Here is an 18,138-nt window from a genome sequence, read left to right on the forward strand (position 1 = left end):
AGCTCACACTCTTGAGCGAGCTCTTAACCAACTGAGCCACTCGGCCGGCCCTTATTAAATTATCTTTACCTTACAGATAAGGAAGCCTAGATAACCATAGGTAATGATTTTCCCGAAATTTGGTGATAGAAAATGGCAGGACTTGTGACTTCAGATCCAGTATTTATACCACTATTATGCTGCCTTTTTTTTAATGATTTTTTAAAAATAATTTTATTGGGGAACAGTGTGTTTTTCCAGGAACGGACCTATCAGCCCCAAGTCGAGTAGTTGTGTCACTCTAGTTGTGGAGGGCACAGCTCAGTGGCTCATGTGGGGATCAAACTGGCAACCTTGGTGTTATGAGCCTGCACTCTGACCACTTGAGCTAACCGGTCACCCCGTAATGCTGCTTTTTTGAACTTTCTTTTTAATCTGTAAAGTGGGACTAATCATTCGTGCCCTTTCTTCATGGATTGGTGTGAAGATAAAAGGGGACAATGTATATAAAAGCACTTAGAAAGTTGTAAAATTTTTATATAAATGTAGTTAGTGATATTACTGTAGAAGTTACTATTGTTGGCCTGAAGAGTTTCACCTTATTTCATAAACTACCCAAGAGTATTAATCTCCTCTGGGAAAACACCGACTATTCTCTTGCTGCTTAATCCTCTAAATTTTCCTTTGCTATACTATTTTGACTTGGCTGTAGAAGCCGGTATTTTGTTCCCCCCCGAGTTTCTAACCAAATTTCATGGAGTAGTTTTTTTATACACATTTTTGTTTTCCAAAGACAGTATTCAAGCCAAGGAGAGACCGTAGAGGTTGTCTTTTAGGGCCACTTGACACTTGAAAAAAGAGCTTCAAGGATGAGGATTGAGTGGGTGTGCTGTATGACCTGATCTGTGCCTGCTCTCATTTGGGCTAAATACGGTGTTATTGGGGAGGGATTGCTGGTTTTATACTGCAAGATGATTATTTAGGACATTGGGGTCTTATGATTCAATATCTGTCAAACTGTTGTGGTTATAGAGAGGACGATTCAGTAGTGTCAAAGTTGGGTACAAAAAATAATTTATATACGGCAGTAGGCATTCCATCTCCAGGTACTGGTTTGGTCCTGAGGCTGGCTCAATTTAAGGGAGGGCTGAGACATGTAGGGTCCAGATCTAGGACAATCAAAGCCCAGCCCTAGTTGAAATGGAATCACTTAACCTGAATAGAGCTACCTCTAGGGTGGCAAGGAAAGCGTCAAGCTAATGACCATTTACTTCATCAAAATCTCTATCACATCAGATTATTACTTAATGGTTAGTAGGCTGTCTCAAAATGCCTGTGGCCCTGTGGGACAGGAGATACAGTATATAATGCCAGAAGAGAGGCATGTCATTTTAAGGAAAAGTCATTTTACCAGTAATAAGATTTATCAAGTTCCTTTAAATTCCAATTTATAATTTTCTTAAGACTCCACTCCCCCATTTAATTTTACTTTCTTTTTGGTTAAATATTAAGCCTTTAGTATGAAGCTGGCTTCGTTAATGGTTGAATGATTTTTTTTTAATTAATTCACAGGGTATATGTAAATTAGGCCTGCCATAAATGTCTTCTACAACTAGACTTGTTAAAGGGAGAAGCATACACTGAGGACTTGCGAGTGATGTGTATTTACACTAGTAACAACCATGGTTAACAACATATTGAGCCAAGCCAGCCTTATATGAGAAACCCTATTCTAAGCAGTTTGTTTGTATTATCTCCCTTAATCTTCAACACTGTGAAGTAGGCAATACTATATATTACTCTTTTACAAATGAGGAAACTGAAGTACAGTGAGGTTAAGTGCTAGAAACTTGCGTCATGTCATAACAGCTAAGGAAATAATGGCCAGGATTCAAGTGCAGTAGGCCATGCTCTTAACCACTATGCTAGGGACACTTACATACAGAGCGCGAAAACTATTCAGTAAGAAGAACTGAAAAATTACGAACAATCCCCCCTCCTTTTTTTTTAATTTAAATTTAACCACATGGGATTTTTCTTTTCTTTTAAGTATTAATTTGGTCCCTTCTGGATATGTGGGAACCGAGTTCAAGATGGTTAAATTACAACAGGAATGAAGAGCCATAATTCACAAACTAAATGATGTTTAATTAAATATGTGAACAATGTTTCTTTGTCTTGCTGGTTTAATGTTAAATTATGTACACTTCGGGCAGCCCCTGTCCAGACTCTGGTTATCAGCAGGCTTTTATTTTTCAAAGACAAGGATTTAAATGCATGATTATTTGTTTCTCATAGCTTGTGGGCATTTGGTCGTGTTTCACATGCACTGCACTCAATAGGTATTGGAGTAAGATTGCAAAGAATTTTTTATTTATTTTTTTTATTTAAGGCTTGGCTCCTAATAATAACCTTTCATTTTAGGACAAGGGTAAGGAAGATACCTAGAACAAAACAAATGATTTAACGAGACATAACACATAGATGCTCATTGATAGGAATAGCTATCTCCTGCCTGTCCCTGCTTCTCTTCTCTCCCCAAGCAAAACAATGTTTTTACTTGAGTTTTTCTTTCTTGGTAAAGCTATACACTAAACCTTTTGTGGTGTTTTTTTTTTGAGGGGGGGGGGCGGTGGCTCTGGCAGAGAAGGCTGACCCACAGAACCCACAGAATGGTGACACTTCCAACAAAGCATTAGCAGTATATATATGCTTGACAACATTTGACAGATTCTGACAAGTTTGGGGATTCCTGCTCTCTGAAGGATGAAGACATAAAATGAGGCTCTGGACCAAATTAAAGGGATTTGGTTATGATTAACACCTGAACATTTACTTGTTATTTACAAATGCAATACAGGCAAATTTCCCATGAGTTCAGGAGACACTGTCCATATTACATTCCATGTAAATGATCCCCCTTCCCTGTCTTAGAGTTGAGTATAGAACTGGGGAGTGGGAGAGAGGATCGATCCACTTTCTAGATTTCTTGTATGAGTTTGGGGTTCAGGGTAAGACAGATGAAGGCTGGTATCTATTTTGTAATAGTGTGTTGGGACTACTATATTGAAGAATTTCTGAGCAACCTGTAATGTACTTTTTTTCTTTGTTGTGGTAAAATATAAAATTTACCATTTTAATGTACTTAAAAAAAAAAAGATTTTCATTTAACTGTTGGGGCCTGGCCTCTCTGGAATGTTAGCTGAGTTGGTTGGCTAATGGTTTTGAATACTGCAAGCTCTGTTAAGAGCTGACTCTTCCCAGTACTGACGATACTTTTGGAATGGGAGCTGCTATTTTTGAGTTATGAATGCAATTTAATGTTGTTCAGCTGAGTGGTTATTGACCATTGAAATGTAGGTATCTTTTCTTTGCAGCTTCTGAGCACAGCTAGTTGAGGCTAAGATAGAAACCTAAGGCCAAACTTCTAAAACAGTTTTAATTCATTACTTATCTGTGCCTTAGTTCTTGTCTATTTGGAACAGACCTAGAGCAAATTATCATATTTTTTTGATTCTAAGACTTTCTTTCCCCTCACATTTTAACATTCCTGAAATTATGTAATTATATATCATGTCATATTAAATGTATACTTTATCGCATTTCTTTCCCCCCATAAAGCTATTATTAAAATTGCTGTGTATCTTTGCATCTAGAAAATTTGGTAGTTACGTATTTCACTTAAATGTTAGAATAGGTAGTAATGTTGGAAAACTGGTTTATGTTTTTTAGACTTTAAACCACATGCCACTACTAAGTCATGGAGAAATTCCTATTCAGCACTTCCCTCCTTACCCTGACAACTTTTGATGGTTTGGGTTTTCCCATCAGCAGTTTCTTAAGAGAGCCCCAGAAAGAGGCTGTCAGTACCCCCCCGGGAGATGTCAAAGAGTGAACTGGGAAAGAGGAGTTTCTGCCATCTTCCCTCCTAAGTTTCCACTAGTGGGGTCTGGTTAGAGCGTTGCCCCTTTCTGACTAACAATCCCCTAAGTATTTGAGGATTTAACCCCTCTCCTTGTTTTGGAAGCAAAAGGTACTGTAAGCATTGTTGTAAATACTACTGAGAAGCTTGGCTCTGAAGGTTGCTTCAGTACTGTTGCAAGTTCTTCTGTCTAGGGATGTCATTAGGGGTGTTAATGGAAGCCTTAAACAAAGACACTTTCCAGGTGCTGAATTCTGCCATCCTGTAAGTGTGCTCTCTAGAGGACCTATTCATCATGGTTATGGAAGGCTGTGGTTGGCAGTGCAACAGCCTGCAATAATTGCACCATCTAGATCAAGAGGACCCAGATCCCCGTGACTTAGAGATGAGAGCAACAGCTTTAGTAGGTTCTGCAGCCTCACCCTGTATCCATCCTTAAGAACAGAATTAACAAAAGAATTGAGGTGAGTAGGGACTGTGAGAAAGGAAAGAGGAAATCAGAGAAAGCACGCCAGCCATTTTGTTTCATTTGTGAGAGAGAGCCTCAGGAAACAGTGGTAGTGATGCTTTTGAACTCTGAGAATGGCATCTTTCCCCTGGCCCAGGATTCCTCAGGAAATCGGTTTGGGGATTGTAACATTTATTACCCAGATGAATTTTGCTGTATTAGGCTAGTTTCTGATTAGATTGGGCATGAGTAGTTGGCCTGTCTTTCAAACAACTTTTGTGTTTTAGGTCCCCTTCTTCCCCGCTTTTTTGGTAGATTTGAAATGAATGGGCAGTATGGTATATAAGGATCTGGAAGGTTTATATTTAGGAAAGATGAAAGCTCTTGATTAGATTTTTAGTTCTATAGATTGAACATGTTTATTTAGGATTGCATGTGAGATAGGGGAGGGAGCAAAACTTAAGAACCTGACTTTATCATATTGATGTAATGTAACCTGGATATAGTTCAGTTAAAAAATGTCCTTTCTGACATTTTGGGACGGTTGGCAAGATCTGAATAAGCTCTGTAAATCAGATTGTATCAATGATAATTTCCTGATTTTTACTGTTTTCAGGATATACACATGGAAGTATTTAGAGGTAAAGGGGCATTGTGTCTGCACGACTAGAAAAAATATTTTTAAGTCTATATATTGCTATATATAGAGAGAGGATAAAGCAAATATGGTGAAATATTAACATTTAGTCTGGGTGAAGGGTATACAGGAAGGAATTCTTTGTACTATACCAATTCTTCTGTAGGAAAGGTTCTAAAATTATGTTTAAAAATTCTTTTTGCACAAATTCCTTTTCCATGGAAGTAGGAACTTTTCTCTTTAAAATTGTGATTCCCTTTTAGTTCAGTTCTAAAATGCATTAGTAGAAAGCTTTACATGTATATATTTAAAATGCAAGTCCTAGTGCCAGACCCAGCTTTATAGTTTTAACTTTTTTCATTTTTTGAGGTTCTATGCCTTTGCTGAGGGAGTTCTATAACAATGACAGTATTGCTTTATGTTCTAATGACTGGGTTCCTTTAACTAGGTTGCTAATTGGGAATTTCTCAAAGAAACAAACTTTTTTAAAGGTGCAAATAACCTTCTGAAAGAATAGAAATCAAATGCTAGTAATGAAATAGTTTGGGGAGAAGAACATGGGCTCGTTTCCTCTGTCCCCTTTAAAATGATTGATTATGATTGCAAATGTATTCTACAAAGAAATATATAAAAGTAAAAATGGTTATGTTAACGGCAGTGGGATTTTAAATAACTTTAATTTTTCCAAACTTGTAGCTGTTTTTTAATAAGAAAGCTGTTTGTTACTTGGTGTGTACTTGTATCTTTAAAATAACCTTTTTTCTTTTTGTCCTTTATTCTACAGAGTGGAGGCCGTGTCCCACAGACTCTGGCATCATGAACATATTTGATCGGAAGATCGACTTTGATGCACTCTTAAAATTTTCCCACATGTAAGTGTTTTGACCTTGACTATAGTTTCTTATTGCTTTTCCTTTCATATCTGGTTTCTTTTCCCTAGTTTATTAACTTTATTAGAACCCCAAGGATATGATAGAAGCACCCAGATTCTAAAGGCTACTGTGTAGTCATTGGAAAGCCCTTTAGTTATTCTAGTTTTGGTACTAATTGTTCATAATTTGGGGCTTTTGGCTCTTCCCAGCATTTAAGATTTTCTGTTAACCTATTTTCAAAACATTTTTTTAAATTGTAATATAACTTTCACGTATTCTCCGGGAAGAAGAAGAGAGAGAAGAGATGAGAATGGATTGGTCCCAGAGTGATGGCTGATATTAATATTCTTTCCTAGAACCCCCTCGACACAGCAGCACCTGAAGAAGGTCTATGCCAGTTTTGCCCTTTGTATGTTTGTGGCGGCTGCGGGGGCCTATGTCCATGTGGTCACTCATTTCATTCAGGTAAGAGCAGTTTTCTTCCCTAGTTGTATTGTTCAAATTGCAATTGGAACAAGCTAGTTCAGCATAAGCCTTAATCCTTTGCAGTAGTTTCGGATCTGAACTCAGCCAGAGCCAGCGGCTTTCTCACAGCTCTGCCTTCTCTAGATCGAAATGTCTTGATATGGAATGTCTTAACCCTGACCCCGAATGGTGTGTTGCTGACGTACAAGACCCCTACCCACTGAGTAGAGGCATGACGTGCATGGTGGGGTTCTTTTGCACAGTAACCTTTTTTTCTTTTTTTATCTTTTCCTCCTTTTTTTTTTTTTTGCCTGAATGACTAGAGTACTTGGATATAAAACACTGATTGTATGATGAATTATCAGGAGAGGCAGGGTTGAGACCTTTAAGGATTTGACCTATTTTAGTCTTTGATACACTTATATCTGCATGGTTGAGCAAAACCCTTCAATAACTCATTTTCCTATGTTGAGGGAGAACTTGGGTTTGATCAGCAGGAATAGAAGGGACAGCTGAGGAATAACTAGTAAGTCTGAAGTTCTCACTAGCCAAAGCTTTTATCCCTTTTAGTGTGTCCTATTTATTGTGTTGGCACTGGCACTGGCACTGCTGGGAACTATCCCTGTGCTCCGGCATCTCCTGCCAGGGGTTGTTTGAAAAATTACTGTAGACACTCAGAGGATGGGATTTTGATCCCTTGATTTTAGACTAAAACGTATTCTACCTTTTAGGCAGGAGTCACACTTTTAAGTAATGTAAAATAAAGTCATCCTCATTTTTCATGGATTTCATATTTGTGAATTATACCTACTCACTAAAATTTATTTGTAACCCTAAAATCAGTACTTTTGCAAACATTTATAGTCATATGCAGAGCAGCAAAAAATTTAGTTGCCCATCACACCATGTTCCAGCAGAGGTTGAACAAGGCAACACATTGCCTTATTTCAAGCTATCGAACTATAAACAAGAGTCCTTTTCACAGTTTATTTAGTGGGACTTTTTTGCATTTTTGTGCTTTTTTTGTTGGTGATTTCACTCTTTAAAATGGTCCCCAAGAACAGTGCTAAAGTGCCCTTAGTGTTCCTGAGTGAGAGGAGACTGCGATGTGCCTTATGGAGAACATGCATGTGTTAGATAAGCTTTGTTCAGGCATGAGTTACAGTGGTGCTGACTGAGCTCATTGTTAATGAGTCAATAATATACATCAAAGGGTCTTTAAACAGAAAACACATTAAACAAGTTTATATATTGATCAATTGATGAAGATGACGTGACCAGGGGTTCACAACCTAACCTTTTATTTCCCCCAGGAGCAGGTGTTCAGTATTCACTAATTCATTGTTCGTAGTGACTTTATAGAACATAATTACTGTGAAAAATAAGAATTGACTATACCTTTAAAGGAAGGAAGGAACTTCAGCGTCTACACTCATCCTTAATGATTTTTCTCTTTTTCTAGTGCCTGTAGCTTTTCCCCACTCTTTAAAAAAGAACAACTGTTTTTCTTATAAAATGAAGGCAAGTTTATTGTAGAGAATTCGGATCAAAGACTAATGATAAGAAATAAATACAAAACTCCATAATCCCATCACCCAGAAGTAACTACATTCTGTTATCATTTTGGTACTTACCCTCCATCTGTCTATTCGGGCTGCTATAACAGAATACCATAGACTGAGTGGCTTAAACAACAAAAAGTTCTCATAGTTTTCAAAGCTGGGAAGTCCAAGATCAAAGTGCCGGCAGATTTGTTGTGTGGTGAGTGAGGGCCTACCTCCTGGTTCAGAAACGGCCATTTTCTCGCTGTGTTCCCATGTGAGGGAAGGGGCAAGGGAGCTCTCTGGGTTGCCTTTTATAAGGGCACTAATGCCCTTCATGAAGGCACCACCCTCAGGACCTAATCACCTTCCAAGACCCTACCTCTAAATATTATATTCGGGGTTAGGATTTAAACATGAATTTTGGGGGGATATAAACATTCAGTCAATGCATATGTATTTATTTGTGTATGTGTTTTAAAGTGACCTAAAATGGGCCATTTCTACTTGTTCTGTGGATTGGAATATACTTCAAGCACTTGTCACTTCGGTTCATCATTCCTATTTTTTGGACAAGACTCAGTTTGACTTAGGTAATTGTGGTTGATGGACTACCCAAGCCAGAAGAGCCTCCAGCATCTACCGTGGACCTAACCCTGTCCTTCACAGCTTCTGGTTTCTCTCTTCAGCCCCCACTGCCTTTTCTACTGCCCCCTGGTTAGGAGTTAATATTAGGAAATTCAGATGAATATTTGAATCTAATAATGTCTGCAAAATAAACTCATTACTTTCAAATATTTAATTATATCGATTTTATTATTTATTATAATATATAATATCGATAATATTATATATTACATCAATCTGACAGGCTGGCCTGCTTTCTGCCCTGGGCTCCCTGGGGTTGATGATTTGGCTGATGGCGACACCTCATAGCCGTGAAACTGAGCAAAAAAGACTGGGACTTCTTGCTGGATTTGCTTTCCTTACAGGTATATTAAGGGATTGGTCTAATTTAGGCGGAGGGACGGGACCATATGTTTTAGTAAGGCCAGAGATTTTTATATATTCTGTTTCACCCCAACTTGTACACTTACTTTCCAGCCTTATATTTGAATATAGTTTGCCTTGTACCGCTTTTTTTTTTCTTCAAGATAAAAAGTAATTTATTAACAGTAATGTGTTTTCCAGACTCTATCAGGCAGCATTTGGAGGAAGAATAACATTACGTTGTTATATTCTCCATAAATATCCTTTAACTGTTAAAACTCTTACATAGGATCAATGGCATTCATATTTCCACTACAGCTTTCAAACAATGTAAAAGTTGCTTTTTCTGAAAAACTGTAAGGGCCATCAAAATTCATTTTACCAAAATGATTGCAGTGGATATAGAAGCTGCTGGAAAGAGCATTGATAAACACTGGTTAGCAAGATTTTGATGAGAGGTAGAAATAGGTTAATTTAAGAAAAAAAGTCCAGGTTACTGAGGACATTTTAGTAAGTATTGTAAAGTTAAACAAAGGGAAATATGTGATCTTAGGACAGGAAATAATATTTAGATAATATAAAGTATGAGACATAAAAGAAAATATTGATAATTTATAATTTGTCAAAATTAAAAATTTTCACTCTGAAAATAAAAATTAAGAAAATCATCAGGCAAGATCCACACTTGGAAAAATGCTTAAACTGTAAATACCTGATTCAGAAGTTGAATACAGAATAAATAAAGAGTTCTTACAGTTGAAAAATAAAAAGACAAATAACCCAATGGGAGAAAATGGCAAAAATATAAACAGGCACTTAAAAATAAAGATAGATATACAAATAGCCGACAAGCATTTGCAAAGGTACTCTAAATAATTAGTCATCAAAGGTGGACTGATTACCTTGTATAAGGAGATACCAGGACATACTACTACAATGTCTAAAATTTAAGAGCCTTGTATTGCTTTCTTATTTCATGTAGGTATATCTCTATCCAAAGGGTAAGCTCTTTGTGATTAGTGACTGTGACTTCTACTTTTGTATCCAAAAATAAGCATTTATGTGCTTGAATGAATGAGATTCAAGAGCTTAGGTAGCATAACTTGTTAATGGTGACATGGGGTAAACGAGGCCCAAGAATCTGACTTAGTTGATGGCCGGCCGAGTAGATCAGTTAGTTAAGAGCTCGCTCAAAAGTTTGAGCTCTGAGCAACAGCAGTTCAATTCCCAGCCCGAGCTGAGCAGCCGCTGAGCTGCCAACAGGTAGCAGGATGGCTCAGCTTAAAAAAAAAAAAAAAAAAAAAAGAATCTGACTTAGTTGGACTCACATTGGCAACTACCATAGAAGCATCTATTCTGAACCTTACAGACAATTAAAGCCATACATTGAGATCTATCACACAAGGCACTTTGCTGATTCTCAAGAAAATAATTAAAAGCACAGCACTTCTAGAATTATCGTTAAGGGAAACAGGACTAAAGCTACATAATAAAAATACTTGCAAAGCAGCATTTGAGTTAGTACAGCTTGTTCTGAGTGAGTCTAATCTATACCGTGTTGAAGAAATTGTAGAAAGTCAGGGATTTAGAGATTAAGATTTTTAGATCAGGGAAAGCAGTCTTTGAAGGCATTGAGGGGTGGAATTATCAGGAGAAAGGAGAATAGTCCAAGTAGAGGAAATGTTGGAACCAGAACAGGTTGCCGCTGTGTCCTCCTGTTGGCCAGTGTCCACCTGCAGAACTAACTGGTCTGGCCTTTTTAGCTACAAAGGGAGTTAGTCCTGCGTGACTGCAAGGTTGCTGGCCAGCTCTGCTTTGCTCTTAATCCTCTTTCTTATCTAATTCCTGATCTGGCCCACATTACAGGCTCGCATGTCTCCTCTCCAGAGTTTTGCAGCCTTAAGGATTTAGCTAGAAAAATGTTTGATATGCCTAGTTCACATATTTTGTTTGTTTAAGGAGCGTGGGCATGGTTATGCTATTAATGATCAGCTTTTGGACGAGGGTTCTCTTTAAGAATTCTTGGTAATATTGTGTACTGGGGCTTTTTGTTTTCTAGGAGTTGGCCTGGGCCCTGCTCTGGAGTTGTGCATTGCCATCAACCCCAGGTAACTATTTTAGTTGTGTCTTATGTCTTTCTGCCGTTATGAATGTACCTTCTAAATATAGACTATATTCCTGTAGCCCTCAGTATCCTGGTCTTTTCCTTTATAGCATCCTTCCCACTGCCTTCATGGGAACAGCCATGATCTTCACCTGCTTCACCCTGAGCGCACTCTATGCCAGGCGCCGTAGCTACCTCTTTCTGGGAGGTGAGTGTGGACTGGAAAACAGGGAGAGAGTCTCCACTCTAGCCATGATTTTCACTAGGACTATTTCCACCTGCCCCCTCTCCCCCAAAAAAAACAAACTTCTTGTGGCTGTCGGGTTGAAATAAAAAGCATTTTAAGAGGAACGGAAGGAATGGCTTTAATGGGATTGCTTTACTTTGGCTTCTCTCAAGACGACTTTTTGCCATCTCTTACAGGTGTCTTGATGTCAGCCATGAGCCTGATGCTCTTGTCTTCCCTGGGGAATCTTTTCTTTGGATCCATTTGGCTTTTCCAGGTGAGACTTTACATATAACTTTCCAGTGGCCTTTTGCCTCAGACTTCTTTTTCTTAACCCTAAAGCAAGATAGACTGAGAATCTTCCAGAATGCTCACCTTTGTTGAGCAGTGCTCTTGAAGCCTTTCCACTAACTCGCCTAGTATAGAATGCTGTGGGTAGAAGTTCAGACTAAATGGGTTGGACTTTGCTAAGGAGAAGACAGTTTGCTCAGAGATCTTTTTTCTAAGGCCAGTCCAGCAGCAGCTCCTTTTTAAAATGATCAAAGCTCTTCTAGTGACCTAAAAAAATGAATGCAGAATTGTGCCGAGGGAATTAACCTGGTCTTCACCTGGGCTTCAGTTCCCATGAATGTTAATGTCAATGGGTTAGCATTTGATGTACTTTCAAGGGGCCAAGAGCCAGACAGAAGCATGGCTTTTTTCTCTACAGTGTCAACCATATGGTAACCTCATCTCATTCTTTTGTTAGGCAAACCTGTATGTGGGGCTGGTGGTCATGTGTGGCTTTGTCCTTTTTGATACTCAACTCATTATTGAAAAGGCTGAAAATGGAGATAAGGATTATATCTGGTGAGTGTGAAAACTGGTCTTTAACGAGAATGAAGGGTGTGGCATACTACTACATTCCACAGCTCTTTTCTGAATCCTGGGGGCTATCATTTGCCTGACCCACCTTTCTGTCCACATTGGTACAGATAAGATTGGACCAGGTGGCACTGGCAGAACTTATGTGGCCAAGCTTCAGGGGTGTATGTGGTAGGATACCCATGCTCTTGGAACTATGCACCAAATAACACTGTTTTCCTGAATTCCTGGAAGAAATCAGTTTTTTAAAGATTGAACTAATTATGTGTATTTATATATCCATACTTTTTTTTTTAAAGATTTTATTGGGGATTTAGGGGGAGGGGAACAGACAAGTTGCTGTCCTTTTTGTTCTTCAGTCTAGTTGTGGAGGACGTTGCTTCACTGGCCCAAGTTGGCACCATCATTGCGCTCTTCCCAGGCGAGGCAGATCAGTCACCGGCTTCCGGATTGCCGCTCACGGCGGCTGCTGGCCGCTCACGCTGGTTACTGGCTACACACAGTAGCCCATGGCAACCCACTGCAGCAGGGGTTGCAGCCTACGCTGTCGCCGGCAACTCTCGGCAGCCCAGCTCCAGGTTGAGCTGTTGTTCAGCATCTTAGCTGTAGAGGGTAGTGTCACTGGTCCTCATATGTGGGATCCAAACCGGGGCCCTCTGACCTCCCAAGCCAGCTCTTAACCAACGCGCCACTCGGCCGGCCCAATATAATTTTTTTAATATATGTATTTTTTCATGTAGTAATCCTCTCAAAATTAGTAGTAGTTCAGGGTTCAGAGTTGGGCCTCTGCAGAGTCTAAAGCCCAGTGTTTATTTTCTCTATGCTACATGGCTTCATTGAGTTAAAAGGATCCTCAGACACCAGAGTTTTACTTCCTTAGCTGGTGGTGGAGTGTTGGTGAAGCTGACTTATGGGTGGGGGTGGGGTTTTGCATCTCTGTGGGCCTGTGGATAAAGGAAAGTAGGAAGTGCAACTTGTAATCTGGTTCTCTTTCAGGCACTGTGTTGACCTCTTCTTGGATTTCGTTACTCTCTTCAGAAAACTCATGATGATTCTGGCTATGAATGAGAAGGTTAGTCAACCCACCACCCAAAGATAAGAGAATGGCTCCTGAGCTCAGCATCTATGTACACTTCAAATTTGGAAACTTGCTTATACACTATAGGCCCAGGGTTACAGTAAGGCAGGCCACTGAACAAGAAATAAACCAAAAGTCTTTAGCTGATGGAGAAAAAGGAACAAGTAAAAACAATCCTTTTTTTAAAAAAACCACGAATCTCTAAGATTAATATCAAAGGGAAAAGAGTTCAGTGGCATCAAGAAATGGTCTACTGTATGCAAGAAACAGTCTACTATATGAAGAATTTAAAGGCTGTGAAGATAATTATGACTCAAAAAAAGGATATTTTAGAGGATTTGTATAATATTGGCGACCAGCTTTTGTAAATATATCTCAAAAGTGGACCAATTTTATGCATTTGTTGGTCTTAATTTTTTTCCAGAGAAGCATTCTCTGTATGGTTAGTGAGTGTCAAACATAGTCCACTCCAGCAGCAGGGGAACAGATGAAACCACAAGCTTTTCTTACAGACCTTATGGAACAAGAGACAGTGCGTGGTGGTAGAAGCTGGTGACTGGATGGGATTGCTGGTTCTCTGGTCTGTGCCACAATTAGACTGAGCACCAACCATGTGCCCAACTCTAGTCAAAGCAACTCAGCTTTCATTTGCTTAATACAGTGGTTTTCCACCTAAGAGTGAATGAAGTTCCACTGGACTAGATTATTTCTGAATGTTGGTTTATACCCAGGATTTATGCTTTCTTCTCAGGCTCAATGGGAAGTTGATGGTCTTGGTCTTGGCCTTGACTTCTCGTTTAGTTCTTTTAGGGTAGACTGCCAGTCTGCAGCCTTCACTGATTGGGATCTGAGCTGTGATGGTTGTGAATAGCCTGAAGAATGGTCAGGCAGCCCCCCTAGGTACTCTTGGGGTGGGAGTGGAAACTGTTGCTTAAAGTTTATTCTCATCACGTCTGTCATCAACTTGGGGGACAACCACTGGAGGATGGTTAAGATTCAGTTTCTGCTGCGCTGAGGGAGCATTTCTCCTGTTTATTGTCCTGATCTTTTCCAGTCTCCTAACCAAAGGCAGCCAGGTATGGGCTCACTCACGAGTTTTAGTTTGAATGTCAGATACCAAAAATTAATTGGGTAATTTTTCTCCATTTCCAGGACAAGAAGAAAGAGAAGAAGTGAAATGACCATCCAGCCTTTCCCAATTTGGCTTCCTGTCCTTCCACCCCTCATTTCCTCTTTGCACACATTACAGGTGGCGTGTTCTATGATAATGAAAAGCATCAGAAAAGCTTTTGTACTTTGTGGTTTTCTGTATTTTGAATTTTTTGATCAAAAAACTGATTAGCAGAATATAGTTTGGAGTTTGGCTTCATGTCCCCATTTGGGTTCTTCCCCATTCCCTTTTCTGTCACCCCCATCCCGAGCCCCTTCCTCTGCTCAGGCAGCCAGTCCACCGTGATGCGGAGTGAGACCCGCAGAGGGGGCCACCTCCTGGAGTCTGCTTTCCGATGAGCTGTACCAAGTGGATGTGTACTGTTTGGTAGAGCTGCCTCGGCCCTTCCTTTCTAAGCACTGGCTAGGGCATAGTTTCCTTGGGACTGGGCAGTGTGTTTTCCATTGGAAAGAAGTTTGCTGGTCCCATTGTTATGCAGGCTCCTTAATCTGAGCTTCTGTGGGCCCTAACAGAGAACATGAAGAGCCTCTTCTGCTGGACACTTTGCTTCCTCTGAGCTGCCCAAGTCGCTGCTGGTCTGGCAAACACACCTTTCTGCCTTGCTATCACAAAGGGAATTTGGATTTGTGTGTGTTCCCTTTTCTATCCTTTGTCTGACCCTCAGGGAATCTGCCTGCTTTCCATCCCTGGGGTGGGAGGATTTCAGCCCAAAGGGAAGGCTAATTCTTGTCGCGTTTATGAAAAGGCTGATGATGTATGGCAAGGTAGAGCATAGAATTCCCAAACTTCCCCTGGCTTGTTTTTTTGTTTTTAATTGATTATCACCTTAGTTATTGAATGACCTCTACCAGGTGGATGTGATTTAAGGTTCCTGGAGAGGAAGGATAGGGAAGGAGAATGGTTGAGCCTCTGATGGTAATTGTAACTAATCCTGTCGGACAGACCTGGATAAGGACTTGTTTGGAACAAAATCTCTACTGAATGGGTCTTTGTTCAGATCAACAGGATGAGGCTGTGATGACTTGGGAGGCAGCATTCATAACAGTCTTTTGGTATGTTTTTGTTACATCTTAACTGGTAATGAATGTCCCACCTGATAATAGGTAGTGTCAAGCCAGAGATTCGGGGCAAGAGATAAATGTTCATTTTATATAAGCACTTTAGTTTGGGGCTGTTCACCTGTTTCCATAAATCTGCAGCCTTCCTGGCAGGACCAAACCTGCAGGACACCTGATTTCCTTCAGCTTTGTGGTTGCAAGTGGAGGAGGGCAATAGTAATGGGGATGACCAGCGCCTCTGTGGGCTGCCACAGCCAGGTGGCACAGATGGCCAAGCCTTGGGAGCAGTTACGGCTCTGGCTACTCACTGGGCTTCAGTGTAAGGGGAACTGAGCCATCAAAAGCTCATTGCCAGTAGGACACCATCTTTGGCTCTCCCTGTTCACACCCAATACACAGTGTGACTCAGTGGCTACTGCTTCGCAGCGCACCACATCACTGTGCCATCCCATGAAACAATTTGTTCCCAGGATGTACGTTCCTGGAGTGGCATGCCACCCAGAATGGCTCACTTCCACAGGATGCTGCCCTCTGATGTAGCTGCTGCCTCCAGCCTCTGGCTTGAGAACTTCCTAACGGGACTTCCTTCCCATTGCCCCTCCCTCCCCCCCAATAGCAACTCTCCATAAATTTGTTGATTGTCTGGTAGGCCTGAGAATCTGAGTTATTACATCTGTTGAAGCCAATCTCCACCTCTTGTGCTTTTTTGCTTGGGATAAAGGAGTTTTTCTTTAGAAACAGTGCCAAGAATGACAAGATATAAAAAGACTACTTTTAAAGAAAATGTCTAACAGGTTTTTAATACAGTAATCACTGTAATTATCACTTTCTTTTCTAGTTCCTTGGTTTTCAGCTGAGGCTGCATTCTCTAACTCATACTGTGAAGACAAAGGTGTTTTTGATTCAGAAATATATGAAATCTACAGTCTTAATTTGTAAAAAATAAAGAAAATTCCTTAACCTTTCCTGGAGTTAGTGTGAATTCAATTCAAGGCCACAACTGAACAAGGGGCTTTGGGGCTGGGAGTGGGACAATTTTCTGCTCTAGGTGTGACAAGGAAGAAACAGGACCCACCCCCACTTAGGCACCCATCCTGTAGCCCCAGCTTGCCGCAAAGGTTGGGAATTTTCTGTCTACTACATAGCCCAGGCCCTTTCCCGGTCCTCACTCTCCCCAGCCTTTATTGTAGGTGGTTTGTGGTAGCAGTATGTGCAGTTGGTTCCAGTGTGCAGCCAAGTTTTGGAATTAGGGGAAACATAATGAAAAAAAAACAATCTCATTCTGTGAGTACTTTGGTCACCATTGTGGCCCAGCTCTATTCTAGGTGTTAGGGATCAATGAAAAACATAAACTCTTGTGCTCATAGTTCATATATGAGATTATAAACCAAAGTTTGCATTATGATAAGGCATGTTTGTCCTCTGGTTGTCATGTTCAATGTAGCCACAGAGCTGCCTGTTAGGATTTGACTGATAACTGAGTTGACTGGTTCCATCCAGGTTACTTACTCCCAGCGCACCTCTGGATTCCCCATCCCAGCTCAGGATAGCCACTTCTTTCCCAACTTGGAAAGTGTACGTAAAGCACCTTTTCTCCTCTCTTGCTGACTTCAAAACTGTGTTTCAAAGGCTCTTTAAAGCCCAATTTTATCCTTGTGCTGCCTTCTATTTTGGGCTGTGGGAGAGACAAAGCACAACATAGTTCTCACCATGTATCAAGCACTGTGCAAAGAGCTTCTCAGATTTTAATGTTCCCAACAGCCTAAGAAGGTGGTATACTTAACTACATATGATCAATAGCTTGCAAGGTTATGCCAACAGGCAGCGGCAGATCTATGGAAAGAACCCAGGCGCATTGCCTCCAGAGCCCCAGCTCTTTTTATTGTTGCCCTATGTAAGCAACACTCAGGTTAGTGCCCCCTGGACTGGAGAGGGAAATGTGAGATGGTTTGGGCAAAAATCTCCCCACCCCCAATCTTTGTAACTAGAGTAGGAGCATGAGATCCCTTGTAGTCGGTCCCACAATGAGCCCACCGATTACAAATTAAACAAGAGGTTATTCCATGCCTAGCAGACCTGCAGGCCTTAACTAGAGTGAGGAAGTCACCGATGGAAAAGTGGAAGGACCTCTAAGGTGGGGAAAGGACAATTTGTCCTGCCTAAGCAGGTGATCAGATAGAGGCATCTCTGCTGAGGATAAAGACAGATAAGGCATTTCCTCATCCACAGCAGAGCAGTACAGAAGAGCTACATGCAGGTGTTATGTGCTTACACAGGTAAGCACAGTGGACCATGAGGCAACTGGGAGACAGCCTGGCCCAGTGTTTCAGGGAAAAGTTTTTAAGATGATACTTGAGGTAATGCCAAATCTCAAAGATTGAGTCAAAATGAGAGGTGATGAGGTTAAGGCAGTGGTGGGAATGGATGTGGCCAGGTCAAAGGATTAGTAGGAGAAGAGGTACAAGAGCCTGACTCAGCATGGGGAGTGGCAAAAAGTTAAGAAACTTGTAGGGGTAAGCTGAGGACCTGGTACAGGCATGCCTCGGAGATGAGGGTTTTGTTTCTGACCATTGCAATAAAGCAAGTATTGCAATAAAGCAAGTTGTAATCTTGCTGGTGGAGAGTCTTGCCTTCAAATTGTGTAAAAAAAACCCCAAAACCACAACTTATGTGAAGCTCAAAAAAAAAAGATATGCTTCTATTAGGTGCTAAGGAGTTGGCTTTGTCCAGCAGGTAGCAGAGCATTGAAGGGCTTTAAGCAAGGGAGTGGTCAGATTTGCATT

General features: G+C 40.6%; 1 protein-coding gene across 2 annotated transcripts in view; it reads left to right on the forward strand.

The window, feature by feature from the left end:
- Positions 1-16,320, forward strand: part of TMBIM6 (transmembrane BAX inhibitor motif containing 6) — a 28,221-nt gene extending 11,901 nt beyond the window's left edge. For both annotated transcript variants that reach the window (XM_019662324.1, XM_019662325.1), the window contains exons 2-10: positions 5,771-5,858; positions 6,215-6,323; positions 8,736-8,856; positions 10,914-10,962; positions 11,069-11,166; positions 11,382-11,461; positions 11,933-12,033; positions 13,045-13,120; positions 14,279-16,320. In XM_019662324.1, coding sequence (XP_019517869.1) covers positions 5,803-5,858; positions 6,215-6,323; positions 8,736-8,856; positions 10,914-10,962; positions 11,069-11,166; positions 11,382-11,461; positions 11,933-12,033; positions 13,045-13,120; positions 14,279-14,302 — 714 coding nt within the window. In that variant the 5' untranslated portion in view covers positions 5,771-5,802 and the 3' untranslated portion in view covers positions 14,303-16,320. The remainder of the gene's footprint in view (positions 1-5,770; positions 5,859-6,214; positions 6,324-8,735; positions 8,857-10,913; positions 10,963-11,068; positions 11,167-11,381; positions 11,462-11,932; positions 12,034-13,044; positions 13,121-14,278) is intronic.
- Positions 16,321-18,138: the final 1,818 nt, after the last annotated feature.

The sequence above is a fragment of the Hipposideros armiger genome, unplaced genomic scaffold (genome assembly GCF_001890085.2).
Source record: "Hipposideros armiger isolate ML-2016 unplaced genomic scaffold, ASM189008v1 scaffold_371, whole genome shotgun sequence".
Classification (NCBI taxonomy): domain Eukaryota; kingdom Metazoa; phylum Chordata; class Mammalia; order Chiroptera; family Hipposideridae; genus Hipposideros; species Hipposideros armiger.